The sequence below is a fragment of the Myotis yumanensis genome, unplaced genomic scaffold (assembly GCF_028538775.1).
Source record: "Myotis yumanensis isolate MYYU_CA2020_CCGP unplaced genomic scaffold, mMyoYum1.0.hap1 SCAF_18, whole genome shotgun sequence".
NCBI lineage: Eukaryota > Metazoa > Chordata > Mammalia > Chiroptera > Vespertilionidae > Myotis > Myotis yumanensis.
Genome location: NW_027223769.1, coordinates 15,153,976 through 15,172,205, shown reverse-complemented (window position 1 = coordinate 15,172,205; position 18,230 = coordinate 15,153,976). Strand labels below are relative to the sequence as shown.

The following is an 18,230-nucleotide window of genomic DNA, read 5'->3' as shown; positions in this document are numbered from 1 at the left end:
CGTTCCAGACTATTTCCTCGGGGCTCAGGGAGGCCCCACTCACCGTCGCCTGCCCTGGGATGCCAGCGTGGGTCTGTTTGCTGTGGGCAAACAATACTTTGGGGGTCACAAAGCAGGCACAAAAGGTCACGTACTGTGTGATCCCATTTGTACGAAATAGGCAGAGTAGGCCGGTCCGTAGAGACAGACAGCAGATTGGTGGTTGCCAGGAGCTGGGGGTGGGGGGTGGGGAGGTGGGAGAGAATGGGGAGTGACTGATTATGGGATGCGGTCTCCTTTTGGGGTGATGGAAATGTCTCAGAACTAGATAGAGGTGGTGGTTGGACAACATTGGGAATGTGCTAAATGTCACTGAACTCTCTAAAATGGTTAATTTTATGCTATGTGGCTCTCACCTTAATAAAAAAGAACTTTTAAAAAAAAAGAAGACACAAAGGAGAAGGGAGGGGGGCTCCCCCTGACTCAGGTTTGACAGGAAGCGAGAGTCAGGGGTGCCCCACAGGGCGCCTGACCTCCATCAGGACGTGCCACTCTCGTTACCAATGGAACCTGTCGTGACACAAGCCGGACAGACGCCTACAAAGTGTGTGCCCTAAGGGAGCGAGAAGGCCACACGTGAGCACCCTATGCAGAAGGCACCCCCATGTGGGCAGGGGCCAGAGGCCACGTGCTCAGTCCCAGCCCAAGGGCTCTGCTCCCTGAGAATTAGACGGAGTGAGCCTTCGCGGGTGACGTTTCGGGTCCCGGGCCACATCCTAGCAGCCTCGGACCACAGGAGGGACCTGGGAGACCCCCCTAATGGGTTGAGAAGTGGATGGGAGGTGAAAAATTGGAGACAGTGAGTGTGGACAACTTTGTTACCGAGCTTGATTGTGGCAAATGAGAGAAGGAAGTGTGAACGTCTCCATTGTGAGCCCAGGCAGGAGGCTCTGATTCAGGTGGAAAACCTGAAAGAATATTGAAATGCTTCTGGGGAGAGAGAGGGGACAGAGGAGATGAAGGGCGGAGGGGGTGGCAGGGTGGGGCGGAGGTCTGAGACCTCCCAGTGGTTCAAGATTGTGGAGGGAGTTCCTATCTGTGACCTATAATGGCTTCATCTTTTTTTATTTTATTGAGGTGAAATTCACATAACATAAAATTAACCATTTTAAAGTGAACAATTCAGTGGCATCTAGGACATTCACAGCACTGTGAGACCACTACTTCTAGCGGAACCTCAAAAGAGGGTTCCAGAACATTTGTGTCACCCCTAAAGGAAACCTCACCCCATTAGCAGTCACTCCCACTCCCCTCCCCTGGGGTCAGGACTTCACGGTATGTTTTTTGGAGGGGAAACAATTCAACCCATAGCATAGCAGGTATCAGCACCCCATTCCTTTTTGTGGCTGAATAATGTTCCGCTGTGTGGCTGGAGCATATGGTGTTTGTCCACCACTCATGGTTGGGCACTAGCTGTTGTGGATGGTGCTGCTGTGATCACCCATGAACATGCATTTATGTGAGTCCCTGCTTTCAGTTCTCGTGGTCACATACCTGGGAGTGTGTAGATGGCTTTTACTTTGGAGGCCAGGGGCCCTCCCACTTGGTCTCAGACTCTGCCCACATGGTAGGCAGGCGTGTCCTCAGCCAGACCTCCCCTCCAGGCTGCCTGTCCCTGCCCCTCCCCCCTTAGCCCCACAGGCCTCTTTCAGCCACTTGGCTGGCTCCCAGAGCTCGGGCAGCCCTGCCCTGCACCTGTCAGAGCCCACCAATTCCTGAGAAAGGGTGTGCACTCCTGATAGCCTTTTTTTAATCCTCACCCAAGTATAATTTTTCTATTGATTTTTAGAGAGAATGGAAGGGAGGGTTGGAGGGGAAGAGAGGAAGGAAGGAAGGGAGGGAGGGAGCAGAGAGAGAGAGAGAAACTTTGATGCCAGAGTTGGTTGCCTCCCCCATGCACTCCTTGGGGCGGGGGATCAAACCTGCAACCCAGGTACATGCCCTTGACCAGAAATCAAACCTGAGCCCCTTGGTTTGCAGGCCAATGCTCCAATCATTGAGCAGCACCGGCTAGGGTGACTCCTGCTAACCTTGACCCACAAAGGCAGGGGAGTTGTTTTGTTGATTTTCTGGATATTTTTTATTATGGTAAAATATATATAACATTTATTATCTTTTTAAAAAATATATTTTATTGATTTTTTATAGGGAGGAAGGGAGAGGGATAGAGAGTTGGAAACATCGATGAGAGAGAAACATCAATCAGCTGCCTCCTGCACACCTCCCACTGGGGATGTGCCCGCAACCAAGTAGATGCCCTTGACCAGAATCAAACCCGGGACCCTTCAGTCCGCAGAACGACACTCTATCCACTGAGCCAAACCGGTCAGGGCAACATTTACTATCTTAACCATTTAAAAATATACCTATTTTTAAAATATTGATTTCAGAGAGGAAAGGAGAGGGAGAGAGAAATAGAACATCAATGATGAGAAAGCATCATTGATTAGTCTCCTCCTGCACGCCCCACACTGGGGATCGAGCCCACAACCCAGGTATGTGCCCCGACCAGGAATTGAACCCTGACCTCTTGGTTCATAGGTCAACACTCAACCACCGAGCCATACTGGCTGGGCTTAAATGTACAGTTCAGCAGCATTAAGTACATTCACATTGTTGCGCAACTATCACCACTATCGGCATCCAGAACTTTTTCATTGTCCCTGACTGAAACTCTGTCCCCATTAAATATTCACTGCCCTTCCCCTCCCCAGCCCCTGGCAGCCACCATTCTCCTTCCTGTCTCTATGAATTGGTTTCATCCCTACCGGGCTGGTCCGTGACAGAGCAGGATTTGAACCTGGTCTGTGCCGTTCCAACCTCTGTGCTCCTTTTGTTGCACTCTGCTCCTTCCTGTTCTTGAGTTTCCTAAACGTAGCTGAGCCACCCAAGCAATGTCACCATCACCGTGTTTCCAGCCAAGTGCTGAGGCCTGGTCCCCACAGCAGGTCCTGAGCCGGCATTTACTGGGAGCTCCCAGTGGGTCTGGGCTGCATTAAGCCATTGATATGTATGCACTTGCTTGATTCTGCGAAAGCATGACCAGGAAGACATCATCGACCCCATTTGGCAGATGAGGAAATGACAATTGGGTAAACTGAGGCTTGTGGCTGAGAGCCTGTATTCGTTCCACATGGCCAGCAGAAATAACTGCATGCACATTTCCAGTGGTGTCCTGAGCTCTGATTGACAAATGCTTGGGGAGCAGCCGGGGTACCAGACATTGGTCCCGCCTTCTGGAGTGGCTGCATTGTGAGCGGATAAAGGCGTTTAATGACGACCACTCGCTGGTGATTGTGTCGGTGGCATCACGAAGAAGTCAGGATGCTGAGGGTAGAGCAGGTTGACTGATCTGATCTGGGAAGATGTCAAGACAGAATAATCCATCTATCTCAAAGCAGTGTCTCACCCTCAGTACTGCTGACCTTTTTGTTCCAGATCATTCCTCGTGGGAGGGTGGGCTGTCCTGTGCTTTGGGGGGTGCTTGGAAGCATGTATGCGTCTACCCACCAGATGCAGCAGCACCCTCGCCCCCCAGTTATGATAACCAAATGTGCCTCCAGATGTTGCCCAAGTCTCCTGGGGGCAAACCGCTCCTGGCTGAGAATCCTGCCTTAGAGTCTGGTGTGGCGGCCACGGAATGTGCATGGGACTCCTTTAGGGCCACTAGCAAGGCCCCTTCCCGGGGGGCACAGGGCTCCTCCATGGACAGCATGTGTCTCAGGGGCCCCGGAAGCAAGCTGTGAACTAGTGCACTGCTGCCCAAACGTACCAGGCTTGTGGGCGAACATGGTGGGTGGGCAAGTGGGGCCTGCTGAAGCCCACTGAAGGCTGCTGGGTTTTCCTCCTCAGAGCAACTGGAATCTCCCCACATGTTTCAAGCATGGTGTGTGTGTATGAGAGAGAAGGCCAGAGAGGTGGGGGGAGGGAGAGAGAGGCCTGGATTTACATTTCCAGGGTCACTCGGGGTGCTGAACAAGAAGTGAATCGGGTATGGTCATGCCTCAAAGAAATGGCAAGACTGAGCCCGGCCGGGGGAGCAGGTCCTTGAGGGGAGCACGCCTCTGTCTGTGGTGTGAGTGAGAATGGAGCCCTTTACCTGGTATGTGGAACCAGCTCCTGAGGACAGAAGCAGCATTCTGTGTCATGTTGTGAGGCACAGTTTTCTTAGTGAGTCTCGTACAGCGACCGTGACGGTGGCCTAAGGAAAGCTCACGCCGGCCGAGCAGCCTGACAAATGGCCTGTGCCATCCCTGTGTGCTTCCTGGCCCCTGCCTTAGCGGGCAGCACCCCCAGGGACAGAGGTGGTTAGTAGAACATTTCTAAGCGAGTCAGGCATGTGGGAGCTGTCAGGGGCTGGCGAGAAGGAGAAGAGGACTTTGCGGCCTCTGCTCCAGCGGCAGGAAGAGGGGAGAAATTAGCCCTTCCTCCTTCCCGAGCCCAACAACCTGGTGGAAAAGGAACAGATGGTTATCGTGTCCTGGGCATAGGAATTCTCAGAATAATTCTGCAAAAACACTGCATGTTTTCTGGATTCTGAGGTGTTTTGTTTTTTGTTTTTTTTTCTGTGTTATGTCCTCCCATGCCCTCGAGGTGCTTCCTATGCTTCTTCCCAGGCCTGTCAGACACCCAGAGCTCAGCGGGGCTCCCCTTCCTTGGGCTAGTTCAGAGGCTGTGACACCCCTGTCTCCATCAGGGACACTCTACAACATGCTGCAAGCTGATTGAGGATCCCAGGAGTTCAAGGTTCAGGGCTCAAACTATGTAAACTGTTGCCCTGCTCTGTCAGCCTTGTGAGTTCCGATTCTATTAAGTAAGGTTGCTTTAAAAACAGATGTGTCAGTATTAGCCAACGACCGGAAACAACCCGAATGTCCAACAGCAGAACAGATGAATACATCGTGGTGTACAGTAGTCCCCCTTATCTGCTGGGCACATGTTCCAAGACCACCAGTGGGTGCCTGAAACCTCAGATAGTACTGAGCCCTATATATACTATGGGGTTTTGTTCTGTACGTATATACCCTTGCACTTAAAGAAAGCGCTTTATGACTCTTTTAAAAATATATATATATTTTTACTGATTTCAGAGAAGAAGGGAGATGGAGAGAGTAATAGAAACATCAATGATGAGAGAGAATCATTGATCGGCTGCCTCCTGCACACCCCACACAGGGGATCGAGCCCACAACCTCGGCATATGTCCCAACCGGGAATTGAACCATGACCTCCTAGTTCATAGGTTGATGCTCAACCGCTGAGCCACACCGGCCTGACTTTTTATTTTTATTTTAATTTTTATTGCATATCTGAGTTGCCAGCATCACTACTCTCGTGCAGTGGGGCCATTCCCAGGTAAATAAAGGTTACTTGAATACAGCACGGCCATACAGTGACAGTGCATCAGATAACCAAGGCAGCTGTGACTGAGAGTGAGGAGCGGACACAGCGTGGGAACACGGACAAAGGGATGATTCACATCTCAGGCAGGATGGAGTAGGTGGGGGCAGGATTTCATCACACTACTCGGAACAGAGAGCAGTTTGAAGCTTGTACATTTTTTATTTCTAGACTTCCCTGTTTAGTGTTTTCGGACCACAGTTGACTATGGGTAACTGAAACCATGGATGGGGAGGGGGGCTGCTATGGTTACTCAAGGGAATATTATACAACCATGAGACTTAGCAAACCATTGCTGCATGAGACGGCCTTGGTGACTCTCACTAACACTGAATAGAAGGGAACCAGATGAAGAGAGTATGTGTCACACGTAACCATTTATATCAACTTCAAACCCCAGGAAAACTAATCTACGGCGGCAAGACCATGACGGCCATTCCCCTCCCCGGAGTCAGGTCGCCTGCAGGAGCTCCTGGGGCCGGCTTGTCCGTTTCGTGATTTGGAGGCTGGTTATATGGATCAGTCTGTGACACTTTGATCTGTGCAGTGAAGATACGCCCACTTTCTAATTGTATGTCATACTGTAAAAGGACACATCCGGCCCTAGCTGGTTTGACTCCATGGGTAGAGCATCGGCCTGCGGACCAAAAGGTCCGAGGTTCGATTCCGGTCAAGGGCACGTACCTCGGTTGCAGAGCGCATGCAGGAGGCAACCACTCAATCTGTTTCTCTCACATCGATGTTTCTCCCCGTCTTTCCCTCTCTCTTCCACTCTCTCTAAAAGTCCACGGAAAATATCCTCGGGTGAGGATTAACAAAAACACAAACAAAAGATGCATAAGCACAAAACCTAAACTTGCTTAACACAGCAATCTGCTTTGTTCACAGTTTGATGAACAATGTGAGTTGAAAGCCATCGAGAAGGAGAAGACGGTGGTAGCCCTGCCACCCAAGGAGGCGAGCAAATGCCGCAGAGAGGATTTGGCCGAAGCACTTTACGTAAGAATTGGATTTGCACCTGATGCCAGTTGTGGGAAAGGTTTTAGATGAAGCAGAAAGGAACACAGTGTCCTGAAAGCTGTTTTAGAATTCTGTGCTGACACTTTTGTTATCATTGTTTAAACAATGCTGTTGCCCTGGCCGGGTGGCTCAGTTGGTTGGAGCGTCATCCCGTGCACCGCAGGGTTTCGGGTTCAGTTCCTGGTCAGGGCACACACCTAGGTTTCTGGTTTGATTTCCAGTTAGTGCACATGTGGGAGAAACCCATTGATGTTTCTCTCTTACATCTATGTTTCTCTTTCCCTCCCTCCGTCTCCGTCTCCCTCCCTCCCTCTCTCTAAGTTGAACTGTTCTGATTTCCTGTGAGGCCCTTACCAGAGGACTGGCTCCCCTCTCCCAGATGCTCAATTACTTGTTTCTCTGGATCAGACATAGACAAGTCATAACACACACAGCTATACAGTAGCACAGCCAGTGGTGAATCCACGTGTTTTGACATCAAAGTTCAAATTCTTTTAAAAAAATATTTATTAATTTCAGAGAGGAAGGGACGGATAGAAACATCAATGATGAGAGAGAATCTGCAGGCCCCCTACTGGGAATCGAGCCCACAACCTGGGCATATGCCCTTGACCAGAATCGAACCCAGGACCCTTCAGTCCACAGGCCGATGCTCTATCTCCTGAGCCAAATCGGCTGGGGCCAAAGCTCAAATTCTTAACCACCTCCTCTTCACACCCTTCATCTTTCATCATCTATGATGATGCCAATTCCTGAAACCAAATTCTTGCATTCTGGGCAGTGCAAAATGAAAAGGAAAGAAAAGGAGAGGAGAGGAGAGGGGAGGGAACACCCCACTCTATAAAACTCTTCCCTGAGGCTGAAGGACGTTGCTTGCTTCACGTGTTTAATTTTCTTTACCTAGAAAACTGAGCAAATATAACGTTGTGTTTGAGTGTTCACTCATGGCCCACCACACTTGGTAAAAACAACAACAACCACACGTTACTAATAAAGGGCACGGGCCACAATTTCAGGGAAGTTGGATGATCGTGCTTCATGCCAGGCTTTCCTGGAGAAGAATTCAAAAGTCTGTTTAAATTCCAGTCCTGCTGGTTAGTATTTGGAGAGAGGGAGGAAATATGTTTTCCTTGCCTAGACTTTTTACACCACCTAGAAAGTGAGCTTGCTTTTCTTTACTGAAAGGAATCCAGAAATCAATTCAGCGTTCCCTGCCACCTCTACCACCTGGGAGAGCTGTCTTGTCAACTTTTTAAAAACAAGGGTAGCTTTGCTTCAGCCAGAACAGTGCCATTTCCTTACGCAATTACCAACTCAAGTGAACTATTTTAATGTTTGTGTAAAGAGCTTGAAGCTGTGCCTGGCACAATGCGTGCACGGTACAATAATTTTAGCTAGTATTGTGTCTAGGGACAGGCCTTCTTTCTGTTATTTTACTTTATTTTTAACGGTGGTGAGTGCACAACATAAACCTTCCCATCACAAGAATTTGCAAGTGCACAGCTCAGTGGTGATGAGTACGTTCACATGGCTGTGCGACCAATCTCCAGAGCTCATTCACCTTGCACACCCTGCACCCATTGGACAGTCTTTCCCTGTTTTTGCCGCTTCCGCTTTTTGGCTATTGACAACAATGCTGCTATGAACACACGTCATAAATATCTCTTCAGGATCCTCTTCCAACTCTTTTTGTATATCCACACCCAGAAGTGAAATTGTTGGATCGTGTGGTATTCTATTTTGATATTTTGAGGAAGCTCCATATTGTTTTGTTACAGTGGCTGTACCATTTTACATCCCCAATTCCTTTTTTTTTTCCCCAAGAAGAAAATGTGTGTCTGCATTTCCCTGTGACAAATTTAGGCCGAGAGTTGTTGTTTTCCGCTGTAATTGTAGGGCAGGAGTGCCGTCTGATTGAAAAAGAATCGGGCTGTGGGCTTCCTTCTCTCTCTGCCCTTAGGTGCTTACAGTCTTTGACGGTGCAAGTGGCTGGGTGCAGGGCGGGGACTCTGTGGCGTGGGCTCCTCGGCACTTACTGGCCCGCCAGTGAGCGTGGGCTTGACCGTCTCCCTGCAGGTGGACTTACAGAACGGGCTGTCAGAGTTCTCGGTGACCCAGCGCAGGCTGGTCCACGGCTGGAACGAGTTTGTCGCTGACAACACTGAACCCGTGTGGAAGAAATATCTCGATCAGGTAGGACCATAGGCGTCATTCTCTGCATGTCTAATGGGGAGGGCGGGCAGTCTTTCTTTTTTAAAAAAAAAAACCCAAAACAAAACATTTTAAAATAGGTTTTTTATTGATTTTAGAGAGAGAGGAAGGGAGAGGGATGGAGAGAAACATTGATGAGAGAGAGACATCTATCAGCTGCCTCCTGCACGCCCCCCGCTGGGGATGGAGCCCGCAACCCCGGGCATGTGCCCTGACCAGGAATTGAACCGGTAAACTCCTGGTTCATAGGTCAGTGCTCAACCACTGAGCAACACTGGCTGGGCAGTCTTTCTTTAAATATTCACTGAGGGTGTCCTTGGACCAGTCCCAGGGCGTGGGGCATCTGTACGACAAAAATAAAAAAGGCTCTCCTGCACTCAGGCTGCTCTCAGCCAGCAGGAGGGACAGCCACGAGGCTTCACTAACTCCCCAGGCAGCCATGATCAGGAACAGCAGTTGCTACATTCACAGAGGGTTTTCCACCTGCCAGGCACCATGCTAGCTGAGTGAGTAAACATTAACTTACTTTATCTTCCTCCTAATCTCCATTTTGAGATGAGGAGGGTGAATACAAAGAAATGGAGATATCTCCAGACTGTGTAAGGGTGCCAGATTTAGTAAATAGAGACACAGAATGTCGTGTTAAATTTGAATTTTAGACAGAGGAACAAAAAACAATATTTTAGTATAAGTAGATCCCAAATGGTGCATGGGACCTACATCTACAAAAAAAAAAAGTTTTTTGTTTATCTGAAATTCCAATCTTACTGGGTGCCCTATTGTGTACCTGGCAACTGGAGCCTAAAGTCACTCAGCAGTAAGTGCAATGCTGGGCCCTGAGCCAGGCACCTAGCTGCAGGGCCCCTGCCCCCTTAGCCGCTGCCATTGGTGCAGGCAGGGTGCTGAATGGAGGGCGCACAAATCAAATGCCTGGAAACCACTGGGAAGAGGAAAGAAAAACTGGAAATGGACATGGCTGCAAATTCCAGTTTAGAAGTTAAGATCCCCATCGCCCACCCGGTACCAGCTCAGAAAGCCCCAGTTAGCAGGCAGATTTTCCCAGATACCTGAAGGCATTCAGGCTGCCTTGGTTTCTTCTCCCTGGCCTTTTGCACCCCTTCTCCCATCCCTGACACCTGCCTCTCCTAACCCTAATCCCCGCCCCACCCCCAGCCAGGCTTCAGCTGTGTTCTATTGGCTCAGCATTTAAAGCTTTCTTGATTGGTTGGTTCAGGGACCAATCAGAGCACTCCTTGCAGCATCCTCACACTCTCCTCCAGTCCCCACCCCGCTCATTGGTTGGTTCTCAGGGCACTGGGATGCCATTCACTGATGCATGTTGGCAGCAAAATGGTCTTCTGCGAGCAGGTGGCTCTGGCTGCCCAGAAGCTTCCTGGAACCCCGGTGTTGGAAGGAGGTAGTGGAGGTTCCTGGAAGTTGGGGTTCAGGGAAGGAGGCGGACACACTGGCTGTGGGGCACATTTTCCTCCTACAGTCGGGCCTCCTCAGTTCTGCCCTGCCTGCCCCTTCCACTAGGACACCCCGCCCCGCCCCCCGTAGTTCCCCAGCCACCCTCCTTCCTGTCTCTGCCCTGTCAACCTCATACCAAAGGTTCTCCTCCAGCCTCCAGCCAGGGCCTTTCCAGAAATAAAATCTCTTCACTTTCTAAGAGTGGGAATATGTTTATTCATCTCAACCTTGTCTGTCCCTGGTCCATCGGTGGGAATCCTGGAAGGCAGTTCCTTTTGCACCCCTTCTCCCATCCCTGACACCTGCCTCTCCTAACCCTAATCCCCACCTGAGGCCCTGTTCCACCCCACCCCCTTGCTGAGTACAGAAAGCCCATCTGCCTCACTGAGTAACTCTTCACACTCGCTGAGCACCTGCCGTGTGCCAGACGCTGTGCTTCTCCTGTCCGTCTCCTCCAGTAACGGGGAACTCACCACTTCACAAGGCAGCCCTGCTGCTCCAACTCAGGAGACTCGCCATGTGGAATTCCACCTGAGCATGACCCAAGACATGCCGCCCTGGAAGCATGAGGCGAAGGTGTACTAGAGTCAGGCTCTCGGGGTTCAAATCCCACTTTCCAGCCTTGTGACTTTAAGCAAGTTCTTGACCTTCCTTGAGCCTCAATTTTCCCCATCTCAAAAATGGGACTAATAAACACTGTTCCGAGTTTTCCATAAGAAGAAGCTTAGCACATACTGAGTTGCTCAATAAAGGTTGTCCTGTATCTATAAGTTGGCCCTGATTGGAGCGTAGCAGTTAAGCGCACAGGTTAAGGAGTCAGTCTGACCTAAATGGATCCTGGGGAAATTCAGTTTCTCTCAGAGCCTCGGTTGCTCGCTTATCAAGCAGGAGTAATAACAGGTACGTGTGCCCAATAAATGGTGGTTGTTTTTATTGTTGCTGTTTGTCCAGTGTGTAACCAGCTCCCCTGCACAGTGAGGTTCCAACAAGCCCCTCGCTGCCTCTCCCTGAACGTGTGGGCTTAGAAGGGGCTCCAGGAGCCAGGCAGAGTCTGGTCACCCACGGCCAGGGCAGCACTGGTGGCGTGTGGGCTGTGCTTCCCATTGGCTCTCTCACCTGTTTGCTGTGTGACCCCCGGAAGCCAATGCCAATGAAAGTGCAGTGGGAGCATGACAGGAGGGGGACCGTTGGATGGCGGGGGTCTCTCTCCCCCAGCCCTGGGTCACTGTAGCTGTTGGCTTGGAAGCCTGGCTCTGGGTAAGGATCCGGGTCGCACACGCTGCTGCACAGTGAGAAGCCCAGCGAAGAACCCACCCGCCCTGCTTTCATCTTTCAGTTTAAGAACCCGCTGATCCTGCTGCTGCTGGCCTCGGCCTTGGTGAGCATCCTCACGAAGAACTATGAGGACGCCATCAGTATCACTGTGGTGAGTGCACGGCGCCCGGGCAGCACCAGCCCCCAGACCCGCTCGCTGCCCAGGGGCTTGCCAGGGTTTGCTTACTTACTGTGCAAGGAAAACAGAGTTGGCTGTAGAGAAAAAAAAGAGAATGCCGCAGAAAGAAACAGAAGCAAATCCATGTCCTTCTCTGCCCACATGGGGGTGTCAGGGTTTATGTGGCCATCGCTCCGTTGTTGGATGCCCAGGTGCTTCTGTTCTTTGCCGTTTGGAACACTGTGGCAAGGAGTTCCTCTCCCATGACCCGGATGGAATTGCTCGATCCTGGCTGCGTGTGCAGCCGTAGCCAGTTTGGCTCAGTGGAAAGAGCATCGGCCTGAGGACTGAAGGGTCCTGGGTTTGATTCCGGTCAAGGGCACATGCCCAGCTTGTGGGCTCGATCCCCAGTAAGGAGCATGCAAGAGGCAGCCAATCAATGATTCTCTCTCATCGTTGATGTTTCTATCTCTCTCTCCCTCTTCCTCCTTCTCTGAAGTCAATAAAAAAAATATATATTTTTTAAAAGAGCAATTATTTGTAATCTATTACCTAGAGAGAACCACTGAGCGCCTTAAAATTTTTTTTTAATTTAGGTGAAAAGTCACATAATAAAAAAATCAACCATCTTAAAGTGAACAATGCAGTGCATGTAGTACATGCGCAATGTTGTATGGCCACCATCTCTATCTAAATGTTCTAAAATATTTTCATTGCCCTCAAAGGGAACCCCATACCCATTATAGTCGCCCCCCATCTCCCCTCCTCAGCCCCTGGCAACCACCAGTCTGCTTTGTGTCTCTGTGGAGTCCCCAATCCTGAATATTTTATGGGAATGTAGCCATGCAATATGTGACGTCATGTCTGGCTTCTGCCAAACCCTTTTGATGGATGTCATTCCGGCTTTCTCTATCCATCAAGCACTCCCAAAATACAAACACGGACTCACTCCACACCGTGAAATCTGCTGCTTCGGTTTAAAAGGCTGGGGTTAGAGCCACACCTTCTGACGTGGAATGGTGTTTACAGGATGCTGTTGAGTGAAAAGGCAGTTTGTCAAAGAATATGTCTACACTATAGGACCCTGTGTGATAAGTGTGTCTATGCAGAAAAATCTAAAGGGGTACCCCACAACGTGAACCTCTCATGGTAGGACTTGGGGTGATTTGGCTGCTCTCTTCTGGCTTATCTCTTTTCTACGTTTCTGCACAGTACACTTATTTTGCAAACAAAAAAGAACTATATTTTGAAAGATGATGACCTCCCCTCACTCCCTGGACTCACGCGCTGTGCAGCCGGTGTTAACGCCCCTCCCGTTTGCTCCTTAGGCCGTGCTGATCGTGGTCACTGTCGCCTTCATCCAGGTGTGTATTTATTTCCCGAGGCCCCGGTTGGGGTGACCGGGCGTGGCGGGAGCTCTGTGGAATCCCCACCTTTGAAAAGCATGTTTGATGTGCTTCCTGCCAGGAGTACAGGTCGGAGAAATCTCTGGAAGAGCTGACCAAGCTGGTACCTCCCGAATGTAACTGGTAAGTCAGAGACCCCTGGGACTTTTTGGTTCATCAGGGGAGCCAGTGGGCTGGTGAGATTGGCACACTTTGTATCCCTTGTAGGGTGACATGGGAAACCATGTTGTACTGGGGTTCTGGGCTGGTCATCCTGCCAGTGGGTTACCTGAGTCCTTGGGCGTGTCATTCGACTTCTCTGGGCTTCCAGCCTGTCATTAGCATCTAGTCAGGGTGCCTGGCCTGGGGGCCACCGATGGAAATGGCTTCGGGAAGAGGGTGCCCCTGAAACCCGTCGTACACTGTGCAAAACTGCGTTTTCCCAAGAGAGAGCGTTCAGAGGTTTCATTGGATTCTCAAAGGGTGGACTCAGGAGGCTGAGATGTGGGGCTTTAACAAGCCGAGGCATCAGGACATGGGTTGAAGGGTGGGACGACATGGGAATGAATTCCAGGGAGTTGGTTAGCAGCCCACCAGCCTCTCTCCTGTCCAGGCATTTCCACGTTGCTGCTTGTGATCACGCAGCCCTTACCAACGATATTTAAAAAGGAAAAAGACAAAAATATCTGGCAGTGCCTCGTGGGCATTTCTGCTTAGCACAGTGTTGTACAGTAGAACTTTCTGGAATGTTCTGTAATCTGTGCTGTCTAGTACATGTCCAGTCAAATATGGTTACTGAGGATTTGAAATGTGGCAGGGGCAGGTATTACATGACCTGAGGTATTTTGGAAGGACTTCAGCATACAGTACCTATTTTCTGAAGGATAATTCTGGGGAAAGAACCTTAGCATATATTGAGTGCATATGGCACCATTGAGCCACAGAGCTGGCGGATAGCAAGATCTTGTGAAATAGAGTTCCACCTCTCAAGGAATCAGGAGTGTGTGTGTGTGTAACATAGGCAGAGAATAATGAATAACGAAATAGAGACAAAAAGGCTATGTGGAGGCACGAGGGAGGGTGAATCAATGCTGGAAGGGTCACTGGGGCAGTAAAAATGTCTGGGCTTAATGAGGGATGAATAAGGCTGTCAGAAATCCAGGTGTGTGATGTGTGGCCTAATCCCGTGAGCAAAGGGAAGCGTAAATGATTGATGTGGTTTGATGTGATATTAAGTTTAAATATCAAGTCTTGACCTTTTAGGTGAATAGATACATTATTGATGTCCTCAGAAGTTTTGCTCCTAAAAGACATTTTATTCTCAGGAACAGCGGTGGCAGGCAGCCTGGCAGAGTTGAAAGAGCATCGCAGATATGCAGCCTCACTCTCTGGGTCTCCAAGGCCTGTTTTACAAATTAGGAGAAACACCTGCCATGCAGACCCTTCCTACATTACCTCCACCCTTTGTGCAGCCATTAAATATTTATTGAGCACCTACTGTGTGCTGGGAAAAATAGTGCTGGGTTATAACGGTTAACATGATTAGGTGCATTAGAACCAACAAGACCCCTCAACACCCAAAGCCCCACAAAAACCAAAACAAACAAACAAAAGTCCCTACAGAGGTACAGTGGTGGCTGGTGGAGGAGTGGGGACAACTTCAAATAGCTGGAGGCCAGGCCCCCCGATCCGACATTTGAGGCCCGAGAAAGATAAGGAGCCAGCCCTAGGAAGAGCTGAGGGAACAGCCGCCGTGTATCTGATAGGTGCTCTTGGCTACAAGGAACAGAAAACTCAACTGCACAAACCACAAGGAAACTGTGTTGTCTCATGGCAAGGGACCTGAGGGGGGCGAGCAGTGGGGTTAATTAATTGAAGATACTGGCACCAAGGATCTGGTCATCTTAATGTCTTTACTCTGCCATCCTCAGCTTGTTGACTGTTCTCTGGCTGGTTCCCCTCATGGTCCTAGAGCAGTGATGGCGAACCTTTTGAGCTCAGCATGTCAGCATTTTGAAAAACCCTAACTTAACTCTGGTGCCGTGTCACATATAGAAATTTTTTTTTATCTTTGCAACCATAGTAAAACAAAGACTTATATTTTTGATATTTATTTTATATATTTAAATGCCATTTAACAAAGAAAAATCAACCAAAAAAATGAGTTCGCATGTCACCTCTGACACGTGTGTCATAGGTTCGCCATCACTGTCCTAGATGCTGCAACAGCTCCAGCATCACAGCCAGACATGAAGGATCAAACAGGAGACGAGGCTGTGTGTGTGTGTGTATGTGTATGTGTGTGTGTGTGTGTGTGTGTTTACAGGTGCATGAGCCCCATCAGAATGTCCACTCATGTCTCAAAGGCCAGTGTTACAAAACATGCCTGTGCCTAAGCCAATCCTGGGCAGGGGGTGGGATCACTCCGGTGATCTCAGCCCGTCAAGACCCATCCCTGGAGCACACAGTTGTGGGGGGAAGGGTAGACACCGGAACAAGGTTGAATTCTATTATTAAGGAGGAGGAGAATGCCTGCTCCAACATTCAAGGTCACCAATGACCTTGAGACTAGAAAGAGCTGGGTGTGTTCAGGGGCTGGCCGGTGTGAGGAGGAGATGAATCTGGATCGAGAGGGCCTTAGCAGGGCTTTTGGGTTTGATTGCAAGGTCATCAGAGAGCCACTGGAGGGTTTGATTTTGTGCTCTAAGAGCTCTCTGCTGTGTGCAGGATGAGTTGAGGAAGCCAGAGGGGAGGCAGGAGTCCAGCTGGGAGGCCACTGGAGGAGGGCAGTGTGTGGTGGGATTGCAGTTGCAACCTGTGCACAGAAGTACATCCATTGTCTAGAGGTGAATGGCCCTGAGCAATGGCCTGGCCCTGTGGGAGGGTGGACCTGGGCTGCTCGGACACTTCAGATGCTCCTCCAGGCTCTGACGAGGCTCTGCCATCCCTGAGTTCTCAAGACGGGCTCTGCACACCCGGGTGGTGTCTCCTCTGAGGACACAAGCTACTGCCTCCATTAAGGAAGCTTTAGCACCGCTGACCTAGAGCTGCAGGGGCTGGAGGCCGTGTGGCCCAGCCTGGTGTCCAGGCGGGTAAACGGGAAGCGCCACACTTCAGACAAGGACCAGGGTCTCCCAGCAGCCACACACGCTCCCCAAACATCTCCTAGGATACATGAGTTTAAAAAATAACAACACCGCAAAGGTTTGTCCATACCTGAAAGGGAAAGTGTGTTTCCATCATCTTTGCTCACATTTATCAAAGTGCATAAAACGGGGATGTTAACATGCGTGCTTTGGCTTTTTACTGTTTCAAATGCAGCATAAGAGAAGGAAAGCTCCAGCACCTGCTGGCGCGAGACCTGGTTCCCGGGGACATCGTGTCTCTCTCCATCGGAGACCGGATCCCGGCAGACATCCGTCTCACTGAGGTGAGGGTCCCAGGCCCTGGTCGGTGGGATATGCAGACGCTTAGCTTCTCGGAGGTGGGCATTCTCACACATACCGGTGCACACACACGTGTACGCGCACACGTGCACACATGCACCAAAAAAGCCAGGGAGTTAGCAAACAAGCTAATTTTAAGCACAAAGCTCCTCAAATTATATTTCACAAATCAAGTACCTCATTTTAGCTATAAGCCTAACACATTGTGGTTGCGTGATTCTAGTTTATACAGACGGCAGCAGCAAATTGAATCAAGGTGGGGTTGAGGAATGAGGCAAGAGTTCCTTCCAGAAACAGCCACACTGATGTCAGAAAGAATGATAGCAACTGCTGAGGAACGAGAAGGGAACCAGACCGATGCAGACATAAAAAGTAGCACAAGCTTTTTACGGTTGCTCCGTTTGGGGACATGGGGTGTAGGCAAGCTATTTCCCTAACCTTTGTGGGTGCCAGGGTCCCACAGCTTCACAGAACAATACCTGAGGCTCTGAGAGCAAAGGTTAAATCAAGTTCAGAGGGGTCTGTTGATGGGAGTAATCTGTTTTATGACTCTTTCCAATAATGCCTAAGAATTGTTCAAAGCGTTTAGTGATAGAGGATTAAGCACAGGTTATCTGCCCGATTTATTTATTTTCTCAGGAATTGGAGGGTTAATAGCATGCTGTTAAAAGGTGGTGTGAAGGGCGGGGGACGGAGATAGGTGAGGAGGCCAGGAGCCAACTCCTGGGCCCTGCGTTTACAACATGCTGGCCAGGCTCTGAAGTTGAGGCAGGGCCAGAGGGCCACTCAGGCTTCTCTGCCTCTCTGTTCTGACTTTCAGATCTCCAGGCAGGGCAGGGACCAGGCGGGGGTGTGTGTGTGGGGTGTGTTGTGTGTGTGTGTGTGTGTGTGTGTGTGTGGTGTGTGTGTGTATGTGTGTGTGAGTGTGTGGTGTGTGTGTGTGTGTATGTGTGTGTGAGTGTGTGCTGTGTGTGTGTGCTGTGTATGTGTGGTGTGTGTGTATGTGTGTGAGTGTGTGGTGTGTGTGTATGGTGTGTGTGGTGTCTGTGTGTGTGTGTGTGGTGTGTGTGTGTGGTGTATGGGTGTGTGTGTGTGTGTGTGGTGTGTGTGTGTGTTTGTGTGTGAGTGTGTGGTGTGTGTGTATGTGGTGTGTGGTGTGTGTGTGGTGTGGTGTGTTTGTGTATGTGTGTGTGGTGTGTGTGTGTGTGGTGTGTGTGTGGTTGTGTGTGTGTGTGTGTGTGTGAGTGTGTGGTGTGTGTGTGTGTGTGTGTATGTGGTGTGTGGTGTCTGTGTGTGTGGTGTGTGTGTGTGGTGTGTGTGGTGTGTGTGTGGTGTGTGTGTGTGTATGTGGTGTGTGTGGTGTGTGGTGTGTGTGTGGTGTGGTGTGTTTGTGTGTGTGTGTGTGGTGTGTGTGTGGTGTGTGTGTGTGTGTGGTGTGTGTGTGGTTGTGTGTGTGTGTGTGTGTGTGTGTGTGTAGGCATTCTCTCTCAACCTCATGCTGGTGCCCCTTCCTACACCAGAATGGATTCCTCGCCCTCCGCTCCTCCCTGTGCTGACATTCAGCACGCAGGTCTGGGGCACTGGGATCCCATTAGAGAAACCATTGTCCCCCGGAAAGCCTGGGAAGCCAGTCTGACATTGTCCACTTCCCCACCAAGAGGGGGCACTGCCTCCCAACTTGGGGATTCCAGGGGAACAGGGTTGGTCCTGATACTGGGCATCTCCACCATAGGTGCTATGGAGAGGCAGTGCTCCTCAGTGGTTAGTGTGTGGAGGCTGGGTGTTAACCTGAGTTTGAACCTGATGCCCATCATTCACAAGCTGTGT

General features: G+C 50.1%; 1 protein-coding gene across 1 annotated transcript in view; it reads left to right on the top strand.

Moving 5' to 3' along the window:
* ATP2C2 (ATPase secretory pathway Ca2+ transporting 2) overlaps positions 1–18,230 on the top strand; it is a 56,998-nt gene that overhangs the window by 8,717 nt on the left and 30,051 nt on the right. Inside the window, exons 2-7 of the mRNA XM_070399115.1 lie at positions 6,328–6,438; positions 8,536–8,652; positions 11,477–11,566; positions 12,901–12,936; positions 13,040–13,101; positions 16,279–16,387. Coding sequence (XP_070255216.1) covers positions 6,328–6,438; positions 8,536–8,652; positions 11,477–11,566; positions 12,901–12,936; positions 13,040–13,101; positions 16,279–16,387 — 525 coding nt within the window. The remainder of the gene's footprint in view (positions 1–6,327; positions 6,439–8,535; positions 8,653–11,476; positions 11,567–12,900; positions 12,937–13,039; positions 13,102–16,278; positions 16,388–18,230) is intronic.